Source organism: Alligator mississippiensis, chromosome 1, assembly GCF_030867095.1.
Source record: "Alligator mississippiensis isolate rAllMis1 chromosome 1, rAllMis1, whole genome shotgun sequence".
Taxonomy (NCBI): Eukaryota; Metazoa; Chordata; order Crocodylia; family Alligatoridae; genus Alligator; species Alligator mississippiensis.
In genome coordinates this window covers 316310108-316334544 of record NC_081824.1, presented here as the reverse complement: position 1 = coordinate 316334544, position 24437 = coordinate 316310108, and the positions used below count along the sequence as shown (strand labels likewise).

The 24437-nt window shown below is 38.8% G+C and overlaps 1 protein-coding gene across 2 annotated transcripts in view; it reads left to right on the top strand.

The window, feature by feature from the left end:
• Positions 1-21668, top strand: part of PTCHD1 (patched domain containing 1) — a 51702-nt gene extending 30034 nt beyond the window's left edge. For both annotated transcript variants that reach the window (XM_006266897.4, XM_019495092.2), the window contains one exon: positions 5584-21668. In XM_006266897.4, coding sequence (XP_006266959.1) covers positions 5584-7238 — 1655 coding nt within the window. In that variant the 3' untranslated portion in view covers positions 7239-21668. The remainder of the gene's footprint in view (positions 1-5583) is intronic.
• The last annotated feature ends 2769 nt before the right edge of the window (positions 21669-24437 follow it).

The window sequence follows — 24437 nt, the reverse complement described above, 5'->3', positions numbered from 1 at the left end:
CATGTACTGCCTCACCAGGGGATAGAGTGCACAGAAAACAGGAAGGCATGCATACAGGATAGCATGTGAAGTACCATGCACCAGGATGTCATACAGCACAAACAGTAGAAGAAATGTGGACTAAAACAGACAAGCTGCTTATACACGGTCAGGTTGCAAGTGGGGAGGCATACAGAAAAATTTTAAGGCTACAAGCTCATTCCCAGAAAATAAAGACTTGGACAGAGACTAGAGTAGTCCTTGTTTTGCTGCTATGTTTACTAACCGTTTGTAGAATTACAAGCTTGATAAAGGTCAATAGTGTATGTTGGGTTTGTCTGTAATTCAGCTTAATGAACTCGGGTTTGCTTGCTTGAATTTTTTTAGTTTATTGGTGGCATTTTTGTCTAAATAGGATGCAAACTCCTTTCTTCTATGTGCAGATTCATTAACGCTTCAAAACTGCTGTGCATTTCAAGTTCAGAGACTGTGCAATAAGAAAGGACATGTGGGGCAAGTCCCACAATATTTTTATTTTGCCATTGATTGGCCAATTCTAACTCATGCAATGAAGAAGGTCAGCAAAAGCAATTTCACTTAACTTCACAGGGGGTGGAGATGGGATTTAGTTCTTTAATTCAGCTGGAACAATCAAGGAAGGTGAAATTGAAACATATTGGTTTATCTCACTCTGAAAGGCAAGTGCATAGGTGAGAAATGTGCATTTTGATTTTCAATTACATCAGCAAGTGGAATCTTGAGTAAGTCATGTATTATTACAGACATGGTTTGTAAAGGAAAATACCCTCAACTGGTTCTCATCTCCATTCTGGTTGCACACAAGGGTTGTTCATTAAGATCTGTCAACACAAGAAGATTAGTGGGCGCATCTACACAAGACACCTTAATGTTCAGTGGATTGTTCTACTCTAGAACAATCACAACAAAAACCAAGCTGATGCGCTTATGCTCAGTAGAATGATTCTACTGTGCATTAAGCGTCACACAAAAAAGTTCGCCTTTGCTACTGCACATTATTGCTGCTACTGCGCCTTTATCTAGTATGTCATATTAGAGGTACTAAACTTAACGTGCAGTAGCACAGGTGAATTAATGAATGTGTAGACACACCCAGTATGTAGCAAGTTGCGGAGGACTATACAGTGCCCTAGCTATTCCACATTAACTCCCCATAAGGGTCCCTTTGTCAGCAGATCTCTTACTTATGTTCATGGAGGGAATTAGTGCATAGTAGCTAGCCTCCTGTAAATTTATGGCTGTGCTAACACCAGTGCTTGTGAAATCAGGATTAAGCCAAATGAATTTATCATATAGCCTTGGTACAGTGATTTCCTATATATGCAAAAACTATGCATCAGAATCCAGACCCCTGTGACTCTCTCAGGAAGACAGTTGCCTACATTAGTACATTATTGTTCTTAATTCCATCAGTTAGTGGAAATCATGTGTATTGTTACAGCATTTAGCCTCATTAATGTTGAGGTCAATCATTATTAGTACTTTGTGTACAACTGCTAGAAGATGGGGCAAGAAAAACTAATTAGCCATAAAATGCTACCTTTCAAAAAAGGCAGCTATGAAAGAGCCAACCTTCCTTTTGCATTTTTAGGGATGTTCTGTTTTACAAGGAGCTAAACACGTGCCTAGGAAAACAAAGGTAAAACAAAGGGCAATATGGTCCATATGGTCAGCCTACTTCTGAGTGATTTCAGGCATTTCACTTCTTGGTGTCTCAGTTTCCCCATATATGACATAAGAATAGTGATACATACCCTTTGTAAAGTGTTTTTAGACTACTAATGACAAACTACACATGAAGTAGGCTTATTTTTCATTTTATAAGGGATCACTCTTCGTCATTACAAAAGCTAGGGTGCTGCAGAAAGTGTAGACCATGACCACCCTCTCAAATTTCCATCCCGTTTAGTTTTGATTTGTCTGTGTTAGTCAGAATTGCTCTAAAGCCACAAGAGACATAATAATAGCAAGCTATCTGTCTCATAAAGGACTTGTTCTGAGGGATGACAGGGGTATTTTCCCGGGCTTTCACAATTACCTCTTTCCCATTCCCTCAAGAATTGTGTTTGCCCTTTTAGCATACATTTCCCTGGTCCCCACAGTGCCCTTTAGGTTTTATTTCTCCTTATGTTTTCTGATTGCCTTGCTCAGCCAGTGCAAAATAACCAATGCCACCATGTCTCATTTCCTCTCCTTATCCAAGGTACATACAATTTGTAAGAGTATGCACTGTTTTTATAAATTACTTATATGAAAGATTTGTTGAAGAGCTGTGAATAATGAACAAACTGATACAAATGGAGAAAGGAGCTCCTCCTAAATATAAACTTGGGTTCCCTCAACAAGGGATCATCAGAAACTTAGATGACCAATCACAGGTCCTGAATAGCAAATCATAATAGCAAATGCTGATAGCAAGCAGTTTGCCAGTAACCCATTGCCTATATGTTGTGACACGTTATTTACTGAGTATCTGCAAATAATAAACAAATCCATATAAGTCATTACACAGTTGTGCATAACTCAGTAATAGAAAGAAAATTAAAATAATAGTATTATTTGTGAGGAATAACTTGGCCTCTACTTGGTAGTTCATAGGACAGACATAGCACTGGGAAAGAGGGAAAAAAGAAGCAAATGTGGAAGGCAGATGGCCCTGAAAACTGAAAACCTGAAACAAAGAGTAGGAAAAAAACAAATACCTTTATATACGAAGCAACAAAAATCAAATGATCTGCCCTTTCTTTGAGTGTCAGTAAGTCATCAGTAGAACTTCAAGCACTAATTCTCTATTCTCCCTTATACCTCTGAAATATTTTTTAAAATAGGCACTCAGGCACCTAGTACGCTTCACAACTGCAATACATAATATACGGAACAAATAAAAAAACAGACAAAATTGAAAAAGAAAAAAACAATCAATAATGCATGGATAGTGTAATTAACAATGGAAGAGACGCATAAAATGGGATAACACACAGGGCTACTGCTCTTTCAGTTAACTTCCTTGGTTATGTCCATTTCAGCCTCACTTAATAGATAGCTCTCCTAATCACCTCCCTTTTTAAATTAGCTTATGTAAAAACAAAGTAAGAAAACCTGTCCCCAAGCGTTCTATTTTTTTTTCTCTTTGCAGTTAGTGGCAATCAGAAGTCAGTGTCATCAAAAACTGTTTTTATCCAAAATAGTAAACTAATAAAAGAAAACAAACTTTATATTGGTTTTAACTAGATCTAAATTTTGTTTTGTTGAAATGGCTAAGGACTACCAAATTAATGCAGCTATTTGATTTTTTTTTTTTTAATGTAAGAACCCTATTACTGCCAAAACACTTTTTTAAAACCTGGTATAACTAAAGCTCCTGATGAAAGTAATTTGTAACATTCAGTGACCTTATTTTATAGCATTTTGCTCAGTAGAAGCTAATGTACATGATGCTGTGTGAAATTCTCAGACAAGCCTGTCTGCAGGACTTACGGGAACCATAAAGGGATTAAACCTCTCAGTCCCTGCTTCAGCAAGTGATCAGTTACTTTTAAAAAGAAAGGTCAATCTGTCTTTACAAAGAACACACTGAAAGCAAGTTTAATAGCTTTCCCTACTGAGCCCAGAACATAACTATTTAAAGCATAGTTAACAATGTCAGTCACTCATTGTGCTTTTTGCGTATTTTATGTCTGGGGAGTTTCAGCACCCCCAAGTAGTTTTAAGAAGGGGCACTATACTAGTTATCAAACTGACAATTTTAACCTGCCCTCTGGAAACAGCTGTAAAACAATGTTTGGAAAAATTATAATAAATGCTAACTTTCCCATTGGAAACCAAATTGTAACATTACAGGGAAATGGATATTCACGGTTTTATCTCATGTCTTCAATAATGATGGAAAGATTATATTTTTTATGCACTGGGGTATGGTAATGAAATACAAGATGATGATGAAAAGATACAGTAGTACTTGTTACATCACCTCATTTTAGTTCCATATTATGAGTGTCTCTTGTTTGAGGATGCTCATGGTTTTCCAATCTTACTAGGGTAAAGAGCCATCTCATCTGCTCAACACTTAGATATCTTATTATTGACTGAAGCAAATCAGCTGTGACTACTCTAACTCTGTAAAGACACTGACTATAAGGAGTGAGGGTGACAAATACAAAGCCCACATGATCTATTATGGAACCTTCATATTATGTTCTGATTTTCATAACCTAAATGCTTCTTTTCAAACTCTCTTGTTTTAAAACATGAGGTTTCTAGCTGTTTTGGCAGCAGAAAGCCTGCTAAATCAGAACAAAGTAAAGCAAATGCAGTAATGTCTGCTTGAGTTTGCACACAGCCTAAAACAATAACTTAGAAGTACCAACTGCCTTGAGTTTTCTGACCTTGGCTGATTAGAATTTGGAGTTGATAATCCAATGATTATGCTTAATCATCATCATTTGCTACTTCATCACTGATCTAAAATGTTAGTGGTTGGGAGGATGGCACAGTCAGAATAAAGTACACTAGACTGGGAATTGGGAGTTTCTGAAGAGAATGAAATGCAGAGTAGGTTGAGAGAGGTAGAGCAGTGGGAGAGAAACAGAAACAAAGATTAAAAAAGAAGAGAAATGAGCAGACCTAAAAGGAGAAAATCAGTGAATGATGATTGTGACAATAACTGTGAAAATAATTCAACTGTTAGTTACTTCATAAAGATGTTTTTTTCTCTTGCTCTCTCTGCAAATCTCAGTTAGTTGTGGTTCATTCATTGCAATATGATGGCTAATCGGTGACCTATGTGAAGTGAGTCTGTGTATTCTGTTTAGTTCTATTGTATGTGGTCCACATTGCTACAGTCATCACCACAGTTGTATAACCATAAATCACAGAAATGAGACAAAGAGTTAAATGATCATGTAATATAAACTACCCAGAGACACAGGAAAAGCCATGCAGTTTGCCCAGGCCTCAGTTTGTTCTGTTACTGAACAGAGAATTTCAGTTTCTAGGTCTTTCAGTTCAGCATCTTTCATGACCACTGCATCTGTTTTAAGAGATGAATAAATAGATTACAGTATTTTAGGTGCTGCGAAGTTAAATGGAGCTGCATTTACTTTTACAAACTCCAGCAAGAATAGATACTTTGCATGCAGAAAATAATGCAAGGGAGGCCATCGGTTGCTAGCACAGTCTCTTCTAGCTCCTATTTTTTCATTCTGATCCCAGCATCTTTACAAACAATAAAAAACATTTGAAGTATCTTCCAGCATATGCACTCCGGGATACTGAAATCAGTGGTTTAAAAAAACCTCACAACTATTCTATCTGTTTACCAGCAACCCAGGGCTGCTGATAAAGACACTTAGATTTCCAAACTATCTTTTTCATAATGAATATGGTTCTGTTACTTACAAAACCTTAATATCATTCTTTTTTCAGGACCTTTGCCACATGAATGAATCTACTTTTATTTCCTGTGAGCCTGTTAGCATGTCCATGTTGAAATTTTATTCCATGTTGGCTTGTCCTCCTTGACTGAGAGATAAATACCTTAAACACTTGCTTTGTTCTCTATTCTAGGTCATGGGTTATATGGGACTTTTGAAATGTTATCCTCCTGGAGGAAAACCAGAGAAGACCAACATGTTAAAGAGAGAACTGCAGCTGTGTTTGCAGACTCCATGCTCTCCTTTTCTCTCACCACTGCCATGTACCTGGTCACTTTTGGAATAGGTGCCAGTCCCTTCACTAACATTGAAGCAGCCAGGATTTTCTGCTGCAATTCCTGTATTGCAATTTTCTTCAACTACCTCTATGTACTCTCCTTTTATGGTTCCAGCCTGGTGTTTACTGGCTACATAGAAAACAACTACCAGCATAGTATCTTCTGCAGAAAGGTACCAAAGCCAGAGGTATTGCAAGAGAAGCCTGCGTGGTATAGGTTTCTTCTGACAGCCAAATTCAGTGAGGACACAACAGATTCAGAGGAAACAAACACTTACGAAAGTCATCTATTGGTATGTTTCCTAAAACGCTATTACTGTGACTGGATAACAAACACTTATGTCAAGCCTTTTGTAGTTCTCTTTTACCTTGTTTATATTTCCTTTGCCTTAATGGGCTACCTGCAGGTCAATGAAGGGTCAGACCTTAGTAACATTGTAGCAACTGCAACTCGAACCATTGAGTATACTACTGCCCAGCAAAAGTATTTCAGTAACTACAGCCCAGTCATTGGGTTTTATATCTATGAGTCAATAGAATACTGGAACACAAGTGTTCAAGAAGACGTGCTAGAGTATACCAAGGGGTTTGTGAGAATATCCTGGTTTGAGAGCTACTTAAATTATCTTAGGAAACTCAACATATCTACTGGATTGCCCAAAAAGAATTTTACTGATATGTTGAGGAACTCTTTCCTGAAAGCCCCCCAGTTTGCCCATTTTTCAGAGGATATCATCTTTTCCAAGAAATATAATAATGAAGTCGATGTAGTGGCTTCCAGGATGTTCTTGGTGGCCAAGACGATGGAAACCAAGAGAGAAGAACTTTATGATCTCCTGGAAACCTTGAGGAAGCTCTCTCTCACCTCCAAGGTGAAATTCATCGTTTTCAATCCATCATTTGTGTACATGGATCGTTATGCCTCCTCAGTGGGAGCCCCCTTACAAAACTCCTGCATCAGTGCTTTATTTCTGCTCTTCTTCTCTGCATTCCTGGTGGCAGACTCTCTGATCAATGTCTGGCTCACTCTAACTGTTGCCTCAGTCGAATTTGGAGTTATAGGTTTTATGACCTTGTGGAAAGTGGAACTGGATTGTATTTCTGTGTTGTGCTTAATTTATGGAATTAATTATACAATTGACAACTGTGCTCCACTGTTATCAACTTTTGTCCTGGGCAAAGATTTCACAAGAACTAAATGGGTAAAAAATGCCCTTGAAATTCACGGGGTAGCTATTTTACAGAGCTACCTCTGTTATATTGTTGGTCTGATTCCTCTTGCAGCTGTGCCTTCAAATCTGACCCGTACACTGTTCAGGTGCTTGTTTTTAATAGCATTAGTCACCTTCTTTCACTGCTTTGCCATTTTACCTGTGATACTGACTTTTGTGCCACCATCCAAGAAAAAAAGGAAAGAGAAGAAGAATCCTGAAAATCGTGAGGAAATAGAGTGTGTTGAAATGGTGGATATGGATAGTACCCGAGTGGTTGACCAAATTACAACAGTCTGACTTGTTTATTGCTTTTTCACACTAGGTCTTATTGTCAGAAAAATAATTCATATTGATTAAATATTAGGTTTTTCTTAGTTTTTATTGCCCCTAAACTGAAACCAAGAATATCCAAAATGGTGGGAGAAAGAAGAAAAAGAAAATTGTCCCTGGATTGGTCTCTGCAACAGAAACATTGTAAATGAGAAAATTTCTTTGCAAACCATGCAAAGAGTGTGAATTTTAGTCACTTGAGATAAGATTCATTAAGGAAGATGGGTTGCTAAACGCGGTGTGTTGCCTTGTCTATACTGGAGATACTGCTATTATTGTTGCTGAGTTCAATCAAATTGAAAGGTCAACTGTCAAGGCTGAAGTAGCGTTAAGTGTTCATCCAGATGTAAAGGCTTTATAAACTTTCTGCACAGCAATAACTCAAGTTAGTGAGTCAGCTCCTATAGGTCTTAACCATCACATTTCTGTTCTTTTATTCCCCCTCCCCCCGCCGTACACATTTATGCAGGTTTGTATTACATATAGCAAAGAGGACAGGGAAAGAAGACTGTACATAACCAAATACTTTCAAAACAAATTTGCATTACAACTCACTTTTTCCTCTAAAAATATTTATTTTACAAGGTAATTAATTTCCTAGAACAATTTTAAACCAATTCATGGTTTTGTAGCTATTCCTTTTTCTAGAGAAAACAAAATAATAACAAAAAACCTCAGTGACTCCAATACTCTAAAAAATTCAAAATTCTATTTTATTAATGTCTTGCTACTAATTTAACAAGGAATCTGCTTTACCAATTGTAGTTTTTGTTAGCATTGAACTAATATATGCCAATGGATCAAATAGCAGATAAAAAATGGTGTAACTGAATATTTCAGCACCAAAATCCATTAAAAAAACCTCAGTTACCTGATGTCATCATGGAAAAGTGAATGTTAGGGCTTCTTTAGTAAGAACCTATTTCAGGCCATTCACTAGAAATTAAGTAATAGTTTTATGTAATCCATGATTTAATCCCTCAAGATTTCTAGAATACCTGTAAAGCAATACACCTTGCTTTTATGGGCTCTTGCAAGAGACCTTAGAGCATGTCCATATGAGAAGCTTCAGGTTTATCTATCTTCTAAAACAGTCTGTATCAAAAGGGGACTACTGAATACATCACGTTTAGAATATGTATGCACGCATGCATGCACACACATACTTCTGAATCTTTTTGGAGCATTGTGTTCTAAATCAAGTTAGCATTTATGATGTGGAGTAATGCAGATAAAGAAGTAGCTCTCCTCTGGGCCCTTAAGAAACACAGGACACAGTGTGAGGTATTATATCAAATTAGAACCCCTACTGGGAACATTAACCAATTGAGTAGGTTTTACTGAAAGCATTCGAACTAAAACTGGTAAATGAAAAATCAGTTACATGGAGGTAAATTCTGTGTCAGGTGTTCTAGCGAAAATACAGATATTGTATCTAGATTCCCTTTAAAATTTACCCCAAGGGTCAAACTATTACAGAGCTGTTTTACCTGGCACAATAGTCATCTAAATTGTGGTCTGTGGAATTCTAATTGATGTTATAGGTGCCATGTAGCTTGGATTGTTTCGAGTCTTTTAGCATCAGGAGACTGCATGTGTTGCTCCATGATGACTGTCGGTGTTGTAACAAAGCAGTGGTTTGCTTGCTGATCTTCAGCATTCATTCAGAGTGATGCCTGCAAGAACTATATGAAATCCCCAAATTCTATTTTGTGGGTTTTAATTTTCAAACAAAAGGTATTTTTCCTTAGCACCATGTATCATACATTTTCCCTTTCCCATATATCATACATTTTTCCCCATTTTCCCCCTCATACTAGCAAAGCAGGTATTTGGAGCACAGCTGACAACATTTTATACCCTTGAGCACCCTTTTTGGTACTCAAAAGCCAAATGAAGTCATATCCAGTTCTAATAGGCCATTTGCTTGAGCAAAGTGGATTTGTATATAGTATCAACTAGAATATGGCATTATCATTCTTGCCAGATAGACAGGCAGTCTGGGGGACAGCCTCAGGCTTCAAGACAAATGAATCTAAGGATAAATGAAAAGGTACTTTGGAGAATACCCTCTTCAAGGACATAGATTTTATTTGCCTTTCTGTTGATTTTCTTTGGGCTCAAGATTTTGGGCTATATTTTCTACCCAGATTGGGCACAAGGGACTTTCATGAAGATATACCAGTGATTCTTAACCAGGCTGCCAGGGCACCCTGGGGTGCTGCCAGATCTTTTGAAGGGTTCTGTGATGTGTGAGGAGATAAGTGAGGTAATAGGTGATAGGCAGATAAACTAAGCAAATAAGTGTTGTACCTGCCTGGACGATCCCCCATCCCCAGTGCCAGGCCCCTCTAGATTACAAGCACTGTAATCTATAGATTAGTTTTTAAAATTGTGCACCACAATTCACAAAAGATATGGAGGGGTGCTTCGAGTCCAGTGAGGGGTGCCTCCAGTCCAATGAGGTTGAGAACCACTGACATAGGCAAACAGCTTTGTTTTGGTGACGATCCTAGACTTTCCATGCAATTATATCCCTCCAAGTTCCACTTTTTCTCAAGAATGCTAAACACAGGCCATGTCTACACGAGTTGTTACTGCACAGTCATTTAGTACTTGCATATCCAAGTACTAAATGATTGCGCACTAACCAGCATTACTGTGCAGTAGTGTCTCCGCTTGGCTTCCTGGTGACGCTGACTGTGCAGTAGCGTGCACAAGCTACTGTGCAGTAAGCGTCTCATGTAGACAGTACAATGTTGCTTTTTGCAAGCTGAATTTGGAGAGGCATTTGAAAGGTTGATTATTTCATATCTAGTTTTGAGCGGGACTCCTTTAATTAGTTCCCAAATACCTCTTTATATTAGATTTTATGTGGCAGCCATTATGTAGTCCAAACAACAATGTTCTACCTTTTCAACAGGCAACCAGAATAGCTCCTAAACTTCAGCAAATTCCATAGTTAATAAATCAATTGATAGTTGAACGCTACATTATAAACCTCTTTACATTTAATTTAAATGCACAGCTCGGAGTGTCTTTAAGTACTGGCCAGGGACAAGATGGGTATCGAAGCTTGTAACTTTATAGATCTCTTATTAAATCAAAACGGAGTGAGGCCTTCCAACAATCTCCAATATAGAAGGCAAAATGAAAAGAAACCTCCCCTATTGTCTTAACATTTGTTGGAGAGAAAGTCTTGAGGCAAAGTGGTATCTTTCCCTCAATCCCATGGAAGCCCTTCTATACAAGGTCCGTGTAACTGGGTTTTGGGAGTATGCATGTTGTTGGCTTAGCCATGATGTGGCAGAGACTGGAAGGAGTAGGGCAGGGCTACTTTCTGCAGCATTCTTCCCTCAGAAAAATACACAAGAATTTTCCCACCCACCATAATCCTCAATTTCCCATTCCCAATCTTCAGGAATAGGTTTTTGTTATGTACATTCAGGGAAGTAACATGATTACTTAGTTTGATATATTGCCCTTAAAATGCCTAAGGAACACCTTGGGCTTCCAAGCATGTTTCAAGATCCATCAGGTCCCCATAGTGTGTTTTAGTTAGGAGGGCCATACCCTACCCTAAAACACCTTCTCCTACCCTAGATCACCTTCCCCCAACAGGAGGGCCAGACACTGCACAGCCTCAAGGTCTTAGACTATTATGCATAACTTCAGGCACCCTTTCTCTTGGATCTTCCCTCTGTAGAATCTTCCTTCTGCATGCAGTGGGCCAAAGTTAGGCATATCCATAATAAATACCAACTAAAATGTGCAAATAATACAGGTTCTTTTGTTAGGCCAAAGCAGTGGCAATGTGTAGGGGGTGCACGTGCACCCCCTGAGAGCACCGGTACCCCCCCGACTGGCTGTGTTCACTGCTTAGGTGACAGGCAGGGGGGCAGGCGGGAGCACCAATGCCCCCCCCTCCCCCCCCCGGCAAGCACTGGCCAGAGAGTGGAGCACCATGGCACTCCCAGAAGCGGCCTCAGCCACTTCCGGAAGTGGCCGCAGCAATCGGCCACAGTGATTGGCCGTCACATGACTGGCTGCGGAGGGAAACCCCCAGTCAGTAAGATTGGCTGAGGGGGGGACCCTCCCCAGTTGCTGACTAATCCCTGGGGGTGGGGGTCATGTGTCCCCCCTGACTAAAGCAGCACCAGTCACCCATGGGCCAAAGTTAACCATACACAAGATATTATCCCTATTATACAGCCTCCTTTAGGGAAAAATCACACAATGAGCACTTACCACACTCTGGTTTCTTCTGCAATACAGAAGATTGCTTTATTTGTATGAAAGTTCAGTCAGTAACACAGGATTAGACACTGTCAGGAACTGACTAAAAGTTAACTGAGGGAATTTTATCTGAGGATAAGAATATATTACACAGGCTTTTTATTTTAAACAAGGCCAAATATGATTACTGTTCCATTAGACCAGTGGCTCCCAACCTCAGGTTGCGACCCAAATCTGGGTCACAGTGGGGTCCTCCCCTCGCTCTACCCCTCCCACCTGCAGGGCTCTCGCAGCATACGGTCCATGCAGCTCTCACTGCTGCTGCCTCCCGTGATCCCAGCCTGGCCCAAGCTCTGCTAGTACTACCGGGCATAAGTGAGTCAGCAGCAGGGCGGGGGTCATGACCCAGATTTAGGGTTGCAGCAAAAAAAGGTTGGGAGCCACTGCATTAGACCATAAATGACTTACAAACAATAATATTTTCATACAATATTGTTCAGAGCATTTTTTACTAATGGATAAGCATATAAAAGAAAAGAAAGACCCTAAATGTATATAACCATCAAATTCATCTGAGTCTTTTATTTTTCAACATCATTCCCTATGGAGGCATAAGGAAGAGTTCTGTTTCACTTTGCAAGTATTCCAGTCTTGGGGAAAAAAATAAAAGGAAGAAAACTGGAATATCTAGAATAATTTCACAGCAAGCATAGGCTGGTCATGCCAGAATTTTCTGTCCAAAACTTTAACTGACAATGTTCTAGTTAGATTAAAATTAGAGCTGTGAAACCCAAGGAAAACCTGTCTGGCAAGGAGAAGGTGCTCCATTTCCAAATGCAAACAAGCTCAGCATGGTCAAGCTTTTTGAGCCTAAAAGGAAAGCAGCACTAACATGGTGTGGTGTTATTTTGAAATGTCCCAGCATTCACTTCATCCTTCCTAAGCCATTGCACAATGGAAGCCATTTTAACATAGACAACAATTTGGAGGTAGTGCTGAACAATGCCAGGGAAAGTGTGGAATGTGTTCAATGGATTAGTGACTTTGAGAATCCACTTGATCACAAAGCATATTGCTATAGCATACTGCAACAGGTCCAGCTCATAGCCCCAGCCCAACAGAGCACTTGGTTACACATGTCACTTTAAGCACATTAGTAATCCCATTCACTTAAAACTATTTTTACATTTAAATTACAAAAATGCCTATATGCTTTTTGCTGAGTCAGAGCCCACCAGTACCAGCAGCCCCCATAGACAAACTCTCCCACCATTTATTTTTTTAAATCTTTAGAGTGCTTTCCTATGCAAATAATTTCTATAAACTAATTCAATACTTCACTCAGTCAGTATCAAATGGCACTACTCCTGTGTGTTTTTTTCCCTTTTGTTTTTATAAATACTGTACTTATATTGGGTATGCTTCTAAAATTATCAGTCATCTGCATTTGTAAATTAGAAACAGCACCTATTCATTGCAGTTCCAGTTCTGCAGACTGTCTACCCAGTAGGTCTTTGGTGAATCTTTGACTAATGGCATCAACTGGAAATTAACAGCTAATCCATCTGCCATAGATTACATATGGGCCCAGAGTCACACCACCCACACAGGTGAATCCTTTTCTCACTGAGACTCTGACTGGTACAGGGCTTGCATTTATAGATTCATGGATATGAGCCTTCAGTTCAAATTGTGACAGCAGAAGTGCAAGGATAAACTCTTATCCTGCCCTGGCTACTCTGAAAAGACCTTCCTAACAGGGGATGCAGAGAAGTTCTACCAGTTTGCAAGAGCATAAGGTGCAAGTTTCGGCCCACATATGTATTTTTATGGGTATACCCCTGATTCAGCAATGGCCCCTGTACAGCAGCTACCCAGAAAATAAGAGTGCAATAACATTGCTTCACAGGTATCACATGTGGCCATTTCAACAAATGCACTTCTTAGACTAGAGTTAGTTTCTTATCATTTGCATTCTAAAATTCTCACCTCTTTGTTTGGGGAGGGGGGAAGTCGATCATGATTCTAGACCCTGTTTTGAATTTTCCTGTTCCAAGATATTCAAAGGCCCTAAACCAGATGTGAACTAAATGGTTTGCAAGATTTCAGATGATTTTTAAATACATTTTTGCACTAATTTAGGAAAAATGACATTATTTTAGAAATCTCAATGTGTAGGGGATGCCTAAAATAAAACGCCTCTCTCTCTCTCTCTCCTTTCTCTGATCCCAAGCTGCAACAGAATCCCATTTCATACTGTAGTTAAGAAACAAGTTGCTTTGGCCAAACCTTAATGTCAGCATGCAATATGAATAACAAGAATGCAGGAGGGTATTCTGTGAAGAGTCCCCACATCAGGCTGAAGAGTGAGACATATGGAGGGGCTATTGCCCCACCTTCAGAACTATGGTGGCCTTAACAAATGGGCAATGCATACAAACTGCATCACCATTAGTTTAATGTGCTTCATAATGAGCCCTCTGAGCACATAGCTCAGCAATAGCATTGGGGACAGATTTTCTCCTCATAAATGATCCGATGCATACCTGGAGAATGGAACAAATGCATTCTGCAGCAAGCCAGTCCCTCCATCTTCATGTAATTTGCCCTCTGAATGTAAACAAGCATGTTATTCCTGCTCCCTAGCTACTTCCAGCAACAGAATTTCAGCACCACTTAACCAGTTATTTAAAAATAAAAATCCGTAGATAGTTGCAACTGGATTGAGGGGCTTAGTGGCTCAAAATCCAGGATTGTTTTAGCTACCCAAGCAATGGGACAACCATTATTTTTGGAACTATGGGTCCTAAAACTTTCTTTAACAACAACTTAGTAGTATCCATCAACATGATGGCATTCTCTGCAGCCCCAAAAGATGTATCCTCCTTGGTACTGGACAAAACTAAGGACATTGGGGCAGAAACCTGTCCAGGCATATCTGCAGCCTTTCTGTGCCTGACTTTCTTCCAGCAGTAGTGTTCCCTCTCAGCCCCCATAGGCTGGGCACTGATTAACAGTGTAATTTTAAATATACTTCTGGCCAGAATTTAAGGAAGGTCAGTTCCTATTTAGGCACCTAAATGAAGATGCTATTGGAGCTGCTGCTTGTTGAGCTCTTTTTAAATTCTGTCCAAAAAATGGCCTTAGTCACCTTCCTCCTTTTCTATTTGTTGAGTTCCACCCATTCATTATTTTTAAGCCAGAAGTCAACCTCTCTCAGTGCTTTTGCTGTGCTGACTGACACTTCTTCAGGCCCATTTGGGCTGTCTGCTTCAGTGCAGAAGTATACCATTACACTGAGTAATAAGTGTGCTAGCAGCAGTTGCTCTGTCACACCTGGCTGCAGCAATCAGATAAAAATCAGTCTGCTCAAAAAAGCAAGTGAGCCAGACACAAGCCCAAGTCACTATGAGCTGCAGCAAGCCTGGGAGCTGCAAAGTATTGCTTTTGCCCAAGTGTTACTCTCTGAAGCTCTCTGTCACCTTAATTTAATGGTGTTTGTGAGTCTGGAAGTCAAATGACTAAGGTAGATTGATCAATTGCACTTATTGTTTCTACTCCAGTCCCTTTCAGTCATTCTTTATCAAATTGTCCAAAGACCAAGATTTTCATGCATCAATAGCAGAAACAGAAATCAAAAATATTGATTTTCTGATAGCTAAATTAATGCAAGTGACAGCATGTCTAAATGTCTTTCAAGAATCCAAGGAAGAAAATGTCTGTACAGTACTAAGGTGCACTCCCAGCCAACTTGACCAAGCCTGTGAGACTAATTCTCCATACATGTAAGCAACTTAAAATATCTCCTTTATGCCTTTGTTTCTGAAAAAAGAAATCCCTGTCCACAGACATACCTTATGGGGCAGGCAGATAGGATGTGATTTGTTAATTAGAGAAGCATACAGTTATATACCACAAAGGTACACAAAAATGGCATGCTGGCATTCCATATGCAATTCTTGTGCTAGGGCATGCAAATGAAATCCTTTTGGCTACAAATTTCCACAGGTGGTTGCTAATATATTTACCTGCTTTGCACTCATAAATTCAGCATCAACAGCTTATGCAAGTGCAAACGTGCACGTGCTAACACTTGCACTTACCGCTTAAGATTTTTTTTTCACTTTACTGACTGCAAAGACGTGGAGGGCCGGTCATACAAATATTAACATTTGCTGATGTTAGAGAACCACAAATGTCTGTTCGTAGAAAATCTGGGGGATAAGATACTGCACACAGAAAGGTAGACGCTGTGCCAAGGTATAGGTTAAAAGAACATTAAGAGTTATATAGATAAGAGCTTGGCATTGGTCATACCCCATGTATATACAACATAGCATACTATAAGTTAGGGGTGGCCAACCTGCAACATATATGCCACAAGTTGCATAGCCTGCCTCTGCATGTGGCACATGGCAGATTGGGGAGGGGGTGGACAGCACAGTGGCAGATAGGGCAAGGGGACGAAAGGAAAGCAGCAGATCAAAAGGGAGCACAGAGCAGAGCAGAGCAGAAAGCACAGAGGCAGATCAGTCAGGGAAAGAGGATCAGAGAGGCACTCTGTGAGGGTGCAGGGCTTAATTTATAGCACACATGCCAAAAAGGTCAGTGCCCACTACTATAAATTAAATGCAAAAACATTCCATCAATACTCTCTTTGGCTATGTTCATTCCCTTTTACGGTTTCGCTTTTTGTGAACTTTCATGTTTTTGTGAACTTTCATGTATTTAAGCCAAACAGCCACAAATGCTTCCAGAAAGTTTTGAGTGAGTTTTCATAAGACAAAATTTTAAATTTGTACACATACCACCTTTGTGCCAGAAGTATTTGACTACTGTCCAGCCAGTCAACAGAAACAATGTGCTATGATGATTTATCTGGCCTATCACAAAAGAACAATATAACTTGAATGGCAAATATCACATATTTACAGAGAATTGGTAAAAAACCAATCTACAGACCAAATGCAGTATCCTCAAATATAGTTACTATATGAAAGCAATTTGTTATTTCAATAAAAAGTGTTTATATCGCTGGATAAATTATGTATTGATAACTATATAACCAATTAACTTATAAACACAAACACTTAGTATGTACATATCCATGTGCATCTGCACACACACAGTATAATATTAAATGTTAAATATATTTCATCCCATATTCCCAACTCAATTTATACCCATAATAATAAGAGATGAAAAAAGCCAGTATGACAACACAGCACTGAGTGTTAGTAGGGAAATCTGCCTTTGTGGCATTGAAAGTAGTGATGAATTGGCAAAGGGCAAGCAATAGGGAAGCTATTAAGGCATTTAGGGAAAGAGAACCTGGCTGCACATCCAGAATTGTTAAGGAAGAAAAAATATGTAGTGGTTACTGTGTCATAAGAATGAGACAAAAACTGTAAAATTTGCTGAGTAAGAAAGAGAAAGGAGGCCTTGGTGAATATAGGGAAAAGAACTCAAGTGTGTGTATGTGTGTGTGCTCACGTGTGCGCGCATACATGCGCACACACATGTGCATGTGTGTATGTATGTGCATGTGTAAGATTTGCAGCTGAACATCTGTTAAGAATACCTACCAAAACTTATGCAAGGTCAAATAAAAAGTACCCAGATTTTGATAGATGGGTTATAATTCCATCTCTGAGTATTACAACAAAAGGGAACCATCATTCAGGATCTAAACCTAGATCAAGTATTAATTCTGGAGAACACAATGCAAAACACCTTTGTTAGTACTTAAAGCATCATTTTGATCATTAATCACTGACCAAATATTCCCCTTCAAATATCAGCAAACTGATCTAGTAAAAAAAATGATTACGTGTCTTTTAAAAGTCCCCTCTTGCTGGGATTCATACATTTGAACAACAGATCCTTTTTCTTTTTTGAAAAAAGCTACATCTTTCCTGTCAAATGCTTGTGTGCTTGGATGAGGGGTTTTTCTCTGTTTTTTAAAGATATGATGAATCACTTTTTCTGACCAAAGTGAGCCCCTTAGACACATTACCCATTTCAGGAAGTGAAAACTCATTCCAGTTGTCTTAATATGACTCATAAGTCAAGATCATCTGCAATTGAATATCTCTTTTTCTTCTCTCAATGTGTTATTTATTTGATCAGGTTGTAAATCGCCCCAGCATAGCCTAGTTGCAGGGCTACATAATTCAACATATACCTCTAGCTTTGAGAGGTAGGGCACTGCTGAATCTTTTCACTCTGGCTGCCTCCTAATCTCAATACTGTTTCTGTTTATTAACCCCCTTGCTCAGAGCTATATCTTCTGATAGTTTAACATGGTCTTATTAGGAAAGTACTTACTGTAACTATCACAGAAAAATCAAAGTCACTGCTACTTCAACACCTCTGGTGATGCTTTGGATTAGAGAGCTGATAGCTGGTTTTGAAATTTTGTCCTAGTGCAAAACCATCTAAAGTTCTTTTTAAAATCAGATGACAAAGGGATACTGTTTTTATATCACAAGTGTATGGAGGATTTCACTGTTGGATAAACAGAGGTGATTGGGAAGAGAGACACACTCTTATGGATGAAGAGCCATTGAGTCCTATATAAACAAGAATGGCAATTGTGAGATACTTCTGTTGATCCTGCATACTTAAGAATTTCTGTTTATTTTTCTTCATGCAGGAAAATGGACAAAGAAAGTATGGTGCTATTGATATTATTGCTTTTGTAAGAGATTTCAGAATTGCAAAAAGGACTAGTTAAGCTGCTAGAATATATTTGTCTTCCTGGTGAATGTCTCACAAGCTAAGATGCTCAATTTAGCACAATGGATGAAATAAGAAAATTAGGGAGAAGTGTTGCATGGAAAGATGTAATAAACTCACATTTGAAATAGGTATCTAGCAGGAAAGGAAAGTGAAGTAAAGATGAAAAGGGAAATCAGGAAAGAAATACCTAGATTCATTTTAAAGACTGTAAAAGAGTTTGATATAAAAATCATGTATAGACAAACAGGCGCATGTACTCACAGCCCCTGAAGAAATCTTAAGGTGGTCTGTTCCATTAGCTTGCTGAATACAGGATAAGAATTTTATATTTTATTGATTTGTGCAGCCTGTGCCAAGGAGACAGAGAAATATGAAAAATAACCAAGACAATACTGAAATATATAACTCTGGACAAGATCTGTTCCCTCTGTTGTGTATCTAAGTGGGTATAGATACTTAAATGGATCCTATTTTATCCTGTTCAAGTCCCTGAAAGTCCATTAAGGCATCTTCTTTGTGAACTCACCACAATTTGACCTTTAAGAGTTAATCCCCAAAAAAGCAGCAAGGAGAAGGAGGAGGACCAACCACGTTCTGCATCATCTGTTTTTCCAGAATGTGAACAGGGTGGAATAGAATTGCAGTTAGGCCTGAAGCTCACTTATGCATGTACTGATGGAAGAGAATCTAGTCCTTTATCCGTAACTAAATAAAGCTAAAGTGGGAAAATGTACAAGTAAATATATTTAAAATAAAAAAGCAAGACCTACATCTAACTCAGTGCATCTCCACTATTACTAGAGTTATGAATATTTACACATGGTGAAAATTTGGCCCAAAACATTCTAAAACTTATTTCTTCCTCCACTTCTTTATCAAGGGTCAAATTAAGGGGTATTAATTCCCCTGCCCTCCAAGAGGCAGAACAGACTGGTTGGGCCAGACAACAGTCCTTTTAAGGACTTGGTTGAGGCCATTAGATGGTTCAAAGAGAAACCACCTATATCCAGGTCCTCACAGCCAGAAGTCTGTAGTTAATCTTTTATTAAAAAGGAAACTATTTTTAAAAGTGCTCTTAAAATATATATATGAAAACTGACTGACAATTTTCTTAAGTTTTACAATCTTTTATATAAGCCACAAACACAAGTAGTGCAGCTGCACTGGATGCCTTCACTTCTCTAGCATTTGATGGCCCTTTAGCTTCTTGCCTAACAACTCACCCTAGCTCCATGCAAGAGGTTTTTCCCCAGGTATTTGATGAAATAAGTTTTATTCATGAATAAGAAAGTCTTTTTTCTGCATGAAGTTAGTGCATTTGTGCCACAAGCACATATCCATCAGCTTTACACACACACACACACACACACACACACACACACACACACACACATGTGCACGCGCACACACACACACACACACTGGACTTGTGCATTCATTTGGAAATAAGTTGTCAGCAGCAGGCAGAGAATAGGAGCTTGCAAAAAGCAAATATTAAAAACAAGTCCAGATTTGAAAAATTACTTCTCATTTTAGATGCTTGTTTCTAGTGTCTCCCTTCACATACCTATGGCCCCATTTTCAAAGATGCCAAACATCCACAACTCCATTTATAGTCACTGAGTACTGCAGGCAAAGGTGTGCCAGGGCAGCGCCAAGCCTTGGGCAGTGCTGGCTGCAGCAGTGCCAATGGCAGTGGCATGACCAGCCACTGCTACAGTGGCAGCTATTTTTGTGACCCCTTGTTTTCCCCCTAAAGACAGCGCTGTCCCAGTCACTCCCCTCCCCACCTCAGTCATGCTACTAACAACAGTCTTATAGGTCTTCTGAAAAATCATCATGCCATGACAAAGTTGAGTACAACTACTTCTGTGAAAACATTTTTCCACCCAATAGAAAATATAAATGAAAACAAAATGGCTTTCTTTCAAATTTTCAGCAGAAAAAATTATTTTTTTCATTAAAGAAATTAAAACAGATGGGGGAGATCTTCATTTTTTCTGATGAAGAAATAACATAAGATCTGAGGAGTCTGACACTTCCTATAAAAAGAAGCACATAGGGAATCATTTTGTTGAAAATCCAATTTTCTATTAAAAAAAAAAACTGCAAAGGGAAAAAAGTGGCCAATACTACTGAGTGCCACAAACTTGAAGCACATAGAAGCAGTGGAAATGGCTTTGGCCAAAACATCTTATAAACACCCAGGAGTGATGAGTCCATAACCTAAAAGGTGTGTCAGTGTTTCAGCCCTGTCCATGGAGCAAGTTGATTGTGTTGTGCACAGATATCAAGGCACCTGGGGATCAGTGTCTGGATATAATTGTCCTAAGTAACAAGCTCTAAAGTGGAATCTAGTACTGTGGTAAGAAGGATAGATATTGGGCTGGTTTCAAAATGCTGCTGAAAGGAAGCAAAGCCATCAACCCCAAATCTATCATGAGGGAAAAATGGGCAGAGGCAAAAGGAAAACAGCAGTACCTGTCAGGAAAGAAATGGCCCACAGCAAAAGCAATTACTTGGTGTGAATGTGGCAAGAGACTTGAAAGTAATCTCCTAAATACCCAATAAATCTGGTTTATAGCTTCCTCTATCCCTCCGTAAGGAAGGAATCTAGCTATTTTAAATCTGGACTGTACCATATGTTATGAAACTCTTCCTTGTGCAAAAAAGGACAGGGAAAAATGTTAAGAATTTTAAATGCTCTTATAGCTATTTACTTCCTGCTACATCGCTTTCACTAAACTGACCCAACATATGCACATTCTCTCACAAACTCGTATACACTTGCTTTCAGACTTGTCTGCTTTAGATACCACTTCTTTTTATGAGACCATACAAATCATCAAACACATGAACCATACCTAGGTGACCAATCACTGGTGCCAAATCAAAAATGGCAAAAACTGATTGCTGAAGAAGCACCTGCTCAAAACAGTTATTAAACATCCCGTAGGTTCCCCATTTGTTCAACAAATAACTTAAGTGAATAATGAAGAAGGATGAACAGGTCTGTAAAACTCAGAATCTATTTGTGCAGAAGTTATTTTAACAAAACAGCCAAAATGCAATGAATAGACTATTCAGAACAAATTGTTTCACAAGCTTAATTGTAACGATAATGTATCTCTATTCAGGTCCCCCTAAAAGGGATTATGCCCAGATGCATTGAATATAAATTCTAAGAGAAACACAGCAGCAACATATGACTGAAATGTATCTGTACAGCCTTGGCAGTTGACCTTCCTGGCTGAGAATAATGAGCATTTTGGAGAACCAGTATATGGCTGATCATATTTTTATACCCACAAAAATGTGCTCCAACTCTTTAAGAGTGCCAAAAGTAAATATCAGCCACACAAGGCTTGTCCATTAACATGCTTCCACTGAGCATGAAAAAACAGAACAGGTAGCTGAGGAGTGAAAAAAAATCATGATAACTCTTAACTTTAAATTTCTTTAGAGTTTTTTTTTTTTTTACTGATACTGAGGGGACAAAAAAATCACATAGAAATAACAAAAGTTTCAAAGCCTAGCATTTAGTTTTCTACTGTTTTTTATTTACAATTAAGTTCTTCCAGCCCCCTTTCTTTTGCTGTTAGTCATCTCCTATAAAATTCCCAGACTTGAGCCATTCTGGCTCAATAGCTCCCCTAACACACTTTTGAAATTGTAAGCACTCAGGGGTTCCACTAAAAGGGTAGCTGGATGCAGCTTCAGGACTAATTGTATCCTACAAGTTATAGAATTATGCACCAACAGCTAAAAGGACACAATTACAAGTTGAACTATTGTGACACACACTGTGTAATGTCATACAATCAAATGCAATGTTTAGTAAACATAAACCTCTTTGTCATTTTGTATTTATTTATACAGGTTTAAAAAATAAAGCACACATTTAAAAATATCATGATTGTACCGTATCTCTGTAGCAGTGTGCAGTAGCTGACAGGCTGGAGGGTGAGATGAAAATTATCTTGAGAAAAATTGAATCACTATTACATTGCATTTAAAGTGCAAACAGAATGCATTTATTTAGCACTCTTTCACAGCCTTCAGTGGGGTGATTACAACTCATGCGGTGCATCTACACGTCCTATGGAGACACAGCGATGCGCTACAGCTCACTACGGCAACATAGTGATCACATGTGTCTACACGTGATTGCCAACTACAGTACCATAGCAGCACATGGCACAGTAGCCACCCATACTGCACCGTGATTTAGTACTTCCAAAACTACTACCTTCACTCACTCATCTCAATGCAAAGAGAGCAGCTATCTGAATCCCTACAGTCACACAGTAAACCTTCCAAGCTAAATTCAGTTCTGGTTTTAGAAAGCAGAATTCCAATAACTTCATCAAAAGGTCAGTAATGTTATTCATATAAAAGGACTACCTAATCCACTTTCCATCTGCAATCACAAAAAAACAGACATGGGGAACATGAGTCAAAGAGTAATATACTAAAGACTTGTGATGGAACTAGCATCATGCATCTGAAATGTCCTAAATTATTATTAACTTTTAAAAGGAAACTTATTACTCTCCAAGAAAAATATTGAAAATTTATCTAGGAAACAAACTTCAATGGGGACTGTATGCTTAAATTTAAGCCTGTGCGTAAGTTTTTGCAGACTGCTGGCTTTAACCTAACCACAAAAGGAATTCATGTTTGAGTCCCTTATACATTTTTTGTGTTATTCACCGTTCCAGAGAAAACATTGGAATTGTATCATCTATAGGCTGGCCACCAGCAACACACCATAGTTTGATAATGGTTACCACGAAGTTGTGTTTTGAGACCAGTTTCTCCCTTATACTTTAAAATAGAAAGTAATTAAGCTATCAATGTGGCATCAGCTGGCAAACAATGACTACTATAAAATGCAGGTTTATTGAATTAAAATCTCAGAGGTACTTGCCACAAGGGGAAATATGAAATATTGAATTTCAGCCCTACTCTCTGTTGTATATTTTCTCTTGCAATTTTCTCTTTTGCTTTATCCCCTTTTCCTTTCTTTTCTATTATTCTTTTGTGATGAGAAAAAAAAATAAATGATTTTATACAGAAAAGCTAAAAGAAAAGAACTTTTGCTTGATTCTGTCAAGGACAACAGTTCCTGGTTTGGTTTGGATGGGTAAGAGACCAGTCCCACAATACTTGAAAATACTTGCTGTGGTCTAGAATTGGCTTAGGTGAAGGAAGGTGTATTAATATAAGAAGAAAAATAACAAAGGGGCCCATGTTATAAATTGCTTCTTTCTGCTCACAAGTTTGGTATACTTTGTACCAAACATTCAAATACAGTTTAAACTTGGTCTGAATTTGTTGCTCAAACCTTCAGTTTACACCTGTTGTGCTAATTTAGATCACTGATAGGTAAGTATGACTGCTGGTTTCACTAGAAAAATACCATTCCAGCCACATGTGGGAAAGGGGAGTAACAGTGGCTTCTAATTTAGTCACAGTTGTAGCACTCCAAAAAGTCTTTTAGATTGTAAAATCCTCTGAGTGGATCACCCAGTCTTCTTACATGAATCTGAAACACCATTCATGCCACTGATGCCCTGTATAAGTGGTGTCTAACTGCTAGATCAGGGGTGGGCAATTATTTTGGGCAGAGGGCCGCTTACTGAATTTTGGCAAGCCATCGAGGGCCGCATGATAGGCAGCCAGGGGCAGATAAATATTAATTTTCTAAATTTTTAGGGATGCCACAGGCCAGATAGACTGGCCTGGCAGGCTGCATCCAGGCCCCGGGCCACATTTTGTCCACCCCTGCACTAGATTAAAAATGTGCATACATGTGTACATGCATACGCAGAAGTTTCTGAACATTATTTATTTATGTGATTTATATGCCACCCTTCCCAACACAACTCAGGGAGGCTTACCTCTTTAAAAGAGCAGGAGAAACAGAACAATTTAGAAAGGCAACTAGCATAAATAAAATAGCAAAATATAACAAAATAAAGCAAAGACACACTAAACAACCTCTGCCTAGCTTTAGTTACTAAATACCTGCCCAAATAGAAAGGTATTGCACCACTTCTGAAACATGTCAAAGCCCAGGCTCTGGCAGGCCTTGGGAGGAAGGGAGTTAGTTACAGAACTGAGGAGCAACTGCTGAGAACAAGCTCCTATATGTTTTTGTCAGATACACTTGACGTACCAAAGGTA